The 9,837-nt window shown below is 35.1% G+C and overlaps 2 protein-coding genes across 2 annotated transcripts in view; one reads left to right on the top strand and one right to left on the bottom strand.

Moving 5' to 3' along the window:
* Positions 1-868: 868 nt before the first annotated feature.
* On the top strand, positions 869-3,460 carry LOC113230732 (tumor susceptibility gene 101 protein). The gene has a single exon (XM_026464805.1). It carries the CDS (start codon positions 896-898, stop codon positions 2,096-2,098), a length of 1,203 nt encoding a protein of 400 aa, XP_026320590.1. The 5' UTR covers positions 869-895; the 3' UTR covers positions 2,099-3,460.
* A 331-nt stretch (positions 3,461-3,791) lies between these two features.
* Positions 3,792-9,837, bottom strand: part of LOC113230731 (serine--tRNA ligase, cytoplasmic) — a 13,314-nt gene continuing 7,268 nt past the window's right edge. Inside the window, exons 7-8 of the mRNA XM_026464804.1 lie at positions 6,465-6,591; positions 3,792-4,025 (exon numbers count right to left, since the gene is read on the bottom strand). Of these exons, the coding sequence (XP_026320589.1) occupies positions 3,906-4,025; positions 6,465-6,591 (247 nt within the window). The 3' untranslated portion in view covers positions 3,792-3,905. The remainder of the gene's footprint in view (positions 4,026-6,464; positions 6,592-9,837) is intronic.

The following is a 9,837-nucleotide window of genomic DNA, read 5'->3' as shown; positions in this document are numbered from 1 at the left end:
TGTATGAAGTCGGTTTTCTTCTCCTTGTGAGTATAGTGTTCTGTGCCGGTGACCGGCTTTAGTTGGAGGAAGAGTCGTGCACTCAACGACTGGTAATTTTACAATTCAGACACAAGTGCTCTGACCCTACCGAATAATTTTATATAGGTACATATAAGTGACTTGCTAATAATTATATAAATATGTATTATGTTGCTAGTGTGTTTTTGTAGTTATATTCTCATTGGGTAGCCTGTGTGCGGCGACAATAATATTGCTTGTGTGCAGCGATGTTGTTGTGTTGAGATTCGGTAATTGAAGAAATACATTTGATTATCGCGTGAAAACTGGTGGTTTTACTTATAAACTCTCAGTAAAATTTCCTTCCATTTATCTTTTTGGAATATTTATGATGTATCGAAAATATCGATGTTTTATATCGATATATCGCAAAATATCGATACAATATTTCAATGTATCACATCGGAAAAAATCGATATTTTTTTTACATGAACACCACTAATAAATGTTAGAATCCCCTATTTTTCCATCGCTTATGCAGAATCCCCGCATTTTTCCCACCCAACTCAAATCCCCCACAAAATCCCCAATCGAATTTAATCCATGACAGAGTTGAAATTCCCCGTAATTTGGGGAATCATCCACAAATTAGCAACACTGACAGAGAATTAAAAAAAAAAAGAAAAGAGATACCTTACTCTTTGATTTTTTTTTCTAGAGTTTCTAGTTTGTGCATAGATACTTGTCTAGAGTTATCTGTGGCGTAGTTTGTGTCTGTGGCATAGAGCAGCGATTTGTCAAAGTTATTGAATGATTTTTCATCATTTTGTTTTTTTATTACGAATAATTGAACAAGTAATTATTTCCGTCTAGTAGATTACTTTTGTTGTTAATCATGGCTAATGACGAAGTGGTACTGAAGCAGTATTTGACTAAATACAGGCATAGGGACTATACTTGCCGCGAGGTAATCAACCTGATACAAGTGTACAGAAGTTTGACCTTTCGTCTGGAAGGCTTTGTCTTTAACAATGGCACACGGAAGGACCTCCTAAATCTCGAGGGCACGATCCCAGTGAACTACAAAGGTACTTTCTATAACATTCCTGTGTGCATATGGCTAATGGACACACACCCACAAAATGCGCCGTTGTGTTTCGTGAAACCGACCCCAGACATGTCTATAAAGGTCTCAAGGTACGTCGACACTAACGGAAAAGTGTACCTTCCATATCTTCACGAGTGGACTCAAACTGGTTCTACTTTGCAGCAACTTATTCAGTGTATGATCACTGCCTTTGGTGAGATTCCTCCCGTCTATTCTAAGCCTCGGACTGAAGCTAGACCACCTTATCCAGTCAATTCGTTCATGCCTCAACCTTCTGGTTACCCTTACCCTCAAGTTTCTCCACAACCAGGCTACCCTACATCTACACCTTATCCCACAGCTTCAAACTTGCCATACCCAGCATATGGGGCGCCATATCCTGGAGCGGTTAATTCGAATGGGTCACCATATCCGCCTGCTACAAATCCGACACCATACCCACCAACTTCAGGGTATGGTCCTAGCCCTGATGTGGGTGGGGGCACAATAACTGAGGAGCACATAAAGGCGTCTTTACTCTCAGCTGTAGAAGATAAACTAAGGAGACGATTGAAGGAGCAGTCTCAACAATCACAAGCTGAGTTGGAAACCTTGAGACGTACACAACATGAGCTTCGTGAAGGTAAAGCCAGACTTGAGGATATACTTGCTAAACTACAGAGAGAAAGGTCGGAGTTAGACAAGAATGTAGCTATTCTTCAAGAGAAAGAAAAGGAATTAGGAGCTGCAGTTGAACGCTTAGCTGAGCAAGAGGGTGTTGATGTTGATGAGGCAGTTGTGACTACAGCTCCATTATATTCCCAGCTTTTGAACGCTTTTGCTGAGGAGGCAACACTTGAGGATGCTATTTATTACATGGGAGAGGCACTTCGTAAAGAAGTGATTGATTTGGATACGTTTTTGAAGCAAGTTCGTACTTTGGCACGTCGACAGTTTACTCTACGCGCATTGATGCACAAATGCAGGCAAAAAGCGCAACTTGCGTGCTAGTACTATTGTCTATAGGCACTGAAAAGGGTATAGTTATATTAAATACCCAGTGTAAGTGCCTGTGAAGTCACCATACACAGCAAAATGGCGGTTGAATTGATAAGAATTTGTCTTATACTATATTAATAAGTATGTCACTTTTGCTAGTACTCTATTTAAATGATCAGATTGTTAATGAACTATATCTCACTTTTAATAGAAGAATGCCCTAAAATCTTACATTCTCTACATTAACAGTTATGTTGAAAGTTAAATGTTAAAAACAAGATCCACATCTAGTTTATAATTTCTGTAACCATTAGTGTTAATGAATATCATTGTTTATCATTAAATGTGATATCATGTTATCCTTAGAAAAAGTATACACTTATGGATTATTTACCTTTTTACTTGATCTATTAAAAATACTCTTCACTTTGGTCGTCATTGCTTCAAAATGTTTGAATTCCATTATAGACGGAATCTACTAAATTTAGAAGTATTAACAATTGGCTTTTTCTATAATTCTCTGATATAAGTGATAGACAATAAAAATCTATTGGTTTATAAATTTTTTCATGAAAATGCAACATTATACATATTATGTAGTTTTATTGTTGCACTAGATGTTTGTAGAAGTAGTAGTGCCATTTGAAAAGAGAATGAGTGTAAAGTATGAGTTCAAAGACAGCTTTATATACTTTGTTACTACAAGAAGCATTTACACGAAAAAAAATTTAGGCCTAATATTTACCCATATGTTATCCAAAACATTATAGGTAATGTACATTTATTAATAATCGACAAATGGAAGGTCTTGCAAACATTCTATTACATCCCGTTATGAGGTTAGGGTCTAGCAGTCAAGATTCCCAGAAACTTGTATTGTAGTGTAATTTTATAATCACATATTTATTAATTACATAGTTTATTTGAGATAGTTTACACTTTATATCTCTGCCACGACCAGTTTGAGTAATCGGCCATTTTAAATATGGTGTTGACCAAACTTTACAATCACAAGTGGAAAACCAATTTATGTGTGACGAGTGTAAAGTGTACAAATATTTTATTTTTACTTAGCTGTATGAATTGCAATTTATTTAATTTTTATTTCGCTCAGGATAATGAGGACTGCTTTGTTCATTCATTAGTTGTACAGTATACTGTTAATATAATTAATTATAGACAATTTTGGTAACTTACTGGGAGATTATTGTTAATCATTTTTTTATATCTTGAATGTTTTATGCTAAAACTTTAATTGAATTTCTACTATAAATTACGATAAATTGATGGTTTTACTTGTATTCGGGTAGGCTGTGCCTGAGAGATCTCACTTTTACAACGGAATGAAAATGCACCATAAATGTTTAATTCCATGAAAAACCCAAGTTCTTGTCTGAAATTTGTTTAAAGTTCTATTATAAAGTTAATGTAAGTTTTGCATGATATATATATGCAGTCTGTTGGCTGTTATGTCACAATAAATATTGAAATTGTATCAATACGGTGTTTTATTTGTTGTATACTAATCAAAAATACTTTTTACTTTTAGCTTGTAACAGACGACATAAAAGCGTCATTTACTTTTCATTTATAAACATTTTTACATACATACATACATTCCCGATTTTATCGCAAAATCTAAACGTATATTGATTATGGTCTAACTTTAGGTTGGGTATGTTATTATAAACTACAAAATGATTTTAGCCTGGCCATTTATTTGTTCAAGTTCGAAATTAAGAACGGCTTCGCAAAAAAATATAAGCGCAATCTTATGATAACATTTTTATGCAGGAATGAAGTTCAGTGAAGAAATAGCTTATTTCTTCTTTCCTTTTTTCGGTGCAGCTGCAGCTTCAACGTCAATTGGTGCTGGCTTCACGAACGGTATAACCTCCTGGTACTGTTCTGGCATCCAGGGCTTCAATGGGTCTGGTATCTGCAAACAAATACATTTACAACATCTGACTTACACCAAAAGTTTGCGTGTGATACATACCTACTGCATAATCATTAACCAACGTGGGCATCACTTTACATACGTGTTGTGTCCCACGTACCGAAAATTAAACTACCGACATTCGGCACTTTCAATTTCTTCCAAATGTCGCTTATTTGCTAAAGTTGAATTTAGAACCTGAATATTCAGCAGCTGTAGGCTAAGAGTTAAGTTCCTTATAGGAATCTTTGTTATTTAAATAGTGAATAACTTTCAATTTTTTTTATTAATTTTTTTTGACGGGACGAATAAGTGCGCCTGATCCACAATAGTTGCAGGGCCACTGAGCTTTAAATCGCAAAGATCTGAGGGGCACTGCCTCTGCGTCCGTCTCCCTGAGACATAAGTTGACAAGTCCCATGTGCATGTTGTGCAATTTCACTAGCACCTTTAACTGTTCAAAACCTTCGATTTCAGGATAAGTAACTTATTGGCGTAGGTACCGTCAGCATTAAAATGATATAGGCGTTCGATCTTACTCAAATATCTGTAATTTCACAAACATCAAACTTCATTATCGTCGTCATTCGCTTCACTGCCTTACACGGGTCTCCTCTAATTTTATGGTTTTAATCAAGTGTACTCATTAGCATAAGGTCCATTTTTATTCAAAATGCAGGTATGATCAGCGTCCTTTATTCCATCGTGACCACGCTAGCGTCTTTGAAATTTGAATAGTCAAGTAAAAAGTCGCCATTTAGTCGGTTCCAGTTCCAAAAAACTAGATTTAGTCGGTCCTTATCGTTCAAAAGGGTGTTTTAGTGATTACGCAGGAATAAGCTTATTCCAGCGGCACCATTCCTCAATCTCTACAAAATATCGTAATTTAGTAGGTTTAGTTGTAAAAAACTAGATTTAGTCGAAACGTCGTTTTAAAGTTATACCGGTGCTTTATTGTACACCTGTACACTATTTTGTCAATCTCGAGAATCACTGTTCCTAGCTTAGGTCTGATTCCACCAAAAAAAGTCGTGAATTAGGCTGCTAACAAATTTATTGCATGGTTGCAGCCCTTTTTTTCTATATCTATGGGTTGCAGTTAATGCATGAAGTAATAAACTTGATACAGCCGAGGTCAATCTGTTAGCAGTCTTAGTCGATTCTAGTCGCAAAATGTTAGTATTAAAAGCCTGCCTATTTTAGTGTGAAAGACTAGAAATGAAATGTACGATAACATTGTGAACATTAAAGTCGAATTTACTATTATCTGGTGATATCACAAACGTAAATAAACTGACAGTTACAATGAGTCATACATAATTATCAATGCTACGAGAGCGTAGCGTCCCGGTACGTTGCGTCATCCAAAACACGTCATGTACAGAATTTTATAGTGATGGTGTTCGATAATTTCGCGGTTACTTACTTAGCGCGTGTTTTAAATTTTGGGCAAATTATTACGCGGCAGTCTTCACGGGGTGATGATATCTAGTGACGGGGTGAACGAGTCGTGTGTCGGGTAGTAAGCGACACGCCTGTTCATAGCAGTTGCAGTGCCGCTTAGATCTTTAAATCACAAAGATCTGAGGGGCACCGCCATTGCGCCCTGTCGCCCTGACACATAAGTAGACAAGTTTCATGTGCCTGTATTTTCACCAGCAGCCTTACCCCTCAATTCATTCATTCATTCAAAGAGCTATAAAATATAAGAACGATGATTTAATTTTGTTGAAAAATCAAGTAGTATAATTCGAATTCTTAGCTTTTCGCGATTGTTACACATAGGAAATGAAACTATTTTTCCGAATTTAAATCGCGTATACTTGTTTTTTCAAACAAACCGTCGGTTTGTTTGAAAAAACAAATATACGCGATTTAAATCCGGAAAAATAGTTTTATTTCCTAAGTGTATGTTGTTATTGAAATAACACATAAGAATAATACTAAATTGTTTATAAATTAGTAAACTTTTATTGGATTGTTAAGTAATTGTTAAGATCTTCTTGTAATTAAATTTAAAAAAAAGTGTTTTAACATGTAACACGCAACACATTTTTTTATCTTTGCAATTCCTATAATGTAGTATAATTAGACTATTTTTATATAGTGTAACTGTAACATGTGGTGCGTATTGCTGGGTTAGCAATTAAGTTTACGTTTTATTTTAAATTGTATATTTCGTACTTATTATATTCTGGAAACCGATCAATAAACGTCTCTTTAAATCAAAGTATTTCACTCTACCCTCTACGTCCATCCTTTTTAATAATATGAGATCCACAATCCTCTATACGCAAATAAATGTAGGCCATAGAAATGTTTCTCTCGGCCCAGGAATCGAATCCGGTACCTCTCCAGCATGGTAACCCTTCGGTCACGGAGGCAGTTAAAAATAATAGGCCGTTACAGTTAAAAAAAAAGTTATTACTATAGTCATACCTTTATTCCCTCTTCTGTCTGGTTGACCTCCAGCAAGGCGCAGATAACCCTGGTGGTAGCGCACATCGTCGCGTTCAACATGTGCACATACTCTGTCGCCGCGTTCATTTTCTTTGTTTGCCCATATCTGTGAACAAGTGATACCGTTTAAGGAGGGCTTATTTATGTTCAAACAGTTTTAAAATTTCAAATATAGTCCACAGCTAATATATGTGGCTCTAGCGAAAAGGGGTACAAGTCAAAAAAGCCAAGTTTATACGGGCATGCGTAAAACACTTAATATCATAATAAGCTTTAACTGTTTTTCAAGTGTCTTTATAAACTTGGCTTTTTTACTTGTATCCCTTTTCAATGTTTTATTTAAAAATAAATAACCGGGTTGCAAAATTCGATCTTCCCGTAGCCTCAAGCTCTCTACTCTTTCTCATCGTACTGGTTTTGTATCTGATTCTTTCGCCCTTCATGCATTCCGTCTTTGGAACGCGCTTCCGCTAAATACACTCCCGGACACATAATTCCAGCCACCTTGCATTTTTATCCTTAAAGGGCTAGAATAAAAAATATAGTTAGCATCGAAGAAAAAGGTTTCTCCGGTTTTTGAAATTCAAATTTTCAATAAGGACTTCAGGAAATGACCTTTAGTATACCAGCTTCAAAGTTGGATATATTAGTCCTTGATCAATTAAGCATTGTTTAAGTTAAGGGTAAATATTGAAAATGCAAGGTGGCTGGAATTATGTGTCTGGGAGTATATAAGACAAGCTCAGACTAAGTTATCTTTCAAGCGCAAGTTGCGCAATTATCTTTTTGACATCTTCTATCTAGATCAAGACTCAGCATATTATTAAGTAATATTATATTTACTATACATTATATATTACTATAATTATATATATTAGGTATATTTATTATGTATGTATTGTTTATTATATCAGTATATGAAGTATGTTTATGGTGTATTATGTTCATTTTATACTGTATAAATTAACTATAAAATTTTGGCTTATGATATTTTTTCTTTTTTATTTAAGTGCGGCACCAACCTTTTTTTCTGTTTGGCCTAATGGTTGACTGATAGAGAATGCTTTATGACATTAAATCCTTCATTTGTACATTATTATAAAATATGTGCAAAAAGATTAAATAAATAAATAAATAAACAATATAGTTGCATTAAAAACAATCTCAATCAATCATGAAATTATTTTTAAACGCCTATAAATTATAACACGATAGACAAAAATAGTATAGATAATAAAGGTTCGTTTATCAGCAAGTTCGGTTTTTATCAGAAGAGATTAACTACTACGTTTATAAAAAAAACCGTAGTACGTGATTTCGTGCACCTGTGCGTGTATCATAACTTTACAGTAACAAATTGTCGCTAGCAACCCCGTAACGTGCTTTGTTAAATAAAATGGTAATGGACATTGTAACGGAAGTGTAATGTAAATATTTTTAACCTAACGCTCATTAAATATAGACTCACATACTATAATTTCATTTTTGATAACAATAATTAATTCTAACACTCATTCTAAATAACAAGGGCCTTACCATGAACTCTTATTACAGTTCAGTATAGGGTAAAAAATAAATTTACATAAAACGTTCTTATAAAATGTGAATATTATTACAACCGAGAATTACATAAAATTAAGTTATGGGAAGTATATTTAGTTGAAGCGACAATTGTATTGAATGAGCGTTATATCTATTAAAATTGTTTTATTTGATATTCACACAAATGAGGTGCATCTCATTGTAATGGTAGTTTTCCACCGGCGTGGCGAGGAGAATTGAAATCTAGCTGGCCTATTTCTACCAAAAATTACCATAAATAAATCGCGCTGCGATTGTGGATACTAAATATTCTGTTCAGTTCATCCGATGCGATACGCGGCTGAAGTAACATGTCCCGTAAATTATTATTATTAAATATATTAACCGAAGAAGAATGAAATGAAACCATCTTCGTTTAATAATAATAATAAATAACGCACACACTCAACATAGCCCCGCACTAGGGAAACCCTGTGTCGCGGGTGCCATGGACACACACATAGACAACCACAAACTACACCCAAACTCACGAGAGAAATAAATGTACGCCATACAAACATTTCTCCCGGCCCGGGAATCGAACCTGGGACCTCTGCGTGGCAGTCCGGCATGGTAACCGTTCGGCCACGGAGGCACTTTAAATTTCAAATCGTACGTACCCCATAATCTCTTATTTATAATAATTTTAATAGCCATGGCGAGTTTCCGTTGCAGAGTATAAAACTCTACGTACGCAGCAATACAGTTAAATATTACATCAACAAATATTTCAATTTTCGCCTCGACCATCCTCGTCAATCCAGACCATTTCCACCGAAGATGGGCTAGGAGAGGATTGAATTTTTGTCATACAATTTAAATCCTCGTCTCGTCTCGCCAGTAGAAAACGACCTTAACTCGTAGTAGGTGTCCATTCACATACTAATAAGGTTCAACGCGATTATAAGTAGAACCATGGGTCAAGAATAAAGAAGTCTGTTAAGCTCCATACTATTCAGATCGTAATTTAGAAAAAGGTCAAAATTCCGTCGTGTATCCAGATGGCGCTGACCAATATCCTGGAAGTAATTTATATTATGCAAATGGCTGCATGTATAAATTGATTCCTCTTAAATGTCAGTTTTTTCCTTGTTTATTTATTTATTTATAGCCTTTATTGCTAATAACTTACTAACTTATCTAACACATTGTATGACATGACATACTTTATTTTACTTATTTATTATTACTCAAGTTGATGACTCGGTACCTTCAGCTCGTCCTAAGACATATGCCTCTTCCAGAGATTTCCATTTCTCCCTACCTTTTACTGTTTGCCTCGAGGCTCCTCCAGCAACATTTAAAATCGTCTTCCCATCTAAAGTATGGTCTCCATTTCTTCCTTGTAATATTATTTAAATATTCAACTTTATTTGACAAGTATGATGGCATTGTGTGTTACAAACAACTTTATAAATTAACACTTAGTTGGCTTAGCGTCTGGCACGGTTTGCTAGAAGACCTCGGTTCGAATCCGGCCGGATATCGAAGGAATTTTTTCTAATTGTTCGATCTTTGTATTAGTGAATATAACAATAAAAAAATTTACATAAAAAATAATTGAATATCAATTCAATAAAAATTTTAATTAACGCTTGCTAATATGGGTAGATGGAGCTAATTCTAAAAGACTAGCCTTGCACTATCCGGAAAAATCTGTAGAATAAATGCCATCTAGTTGATTTGTTTGTTATCACTAGAAATTAGAGTAACTTTGATAAATAGTCCGGCGTGTAGCTTACCACCGGGCGCACCACTTCACTTGATATTA

Source organism: Hyposmocoma kahamanoa, unplaced genomic scaffold, assembly GCF_003589595.1.
Source record: "Hyposmocoma kahamanoa isolate Upper Pololo Valley unplaced genomic scaffold, ASM358959v1 64, whole genome shotgun sequence".
Taxonomy (NCBI): Eukaryota; Metazoa; Arthropoda; class Insecta; order Lepidoptera; family Cosmopterigidae; genus Hyposmocoma; species Hyposmocoma kahamanoa.
The sequence above is the reverse complement of the archived record's forward strand: the minus strand, read 5'-3'. Positions and strand labels throughout refer to the sequence as shown.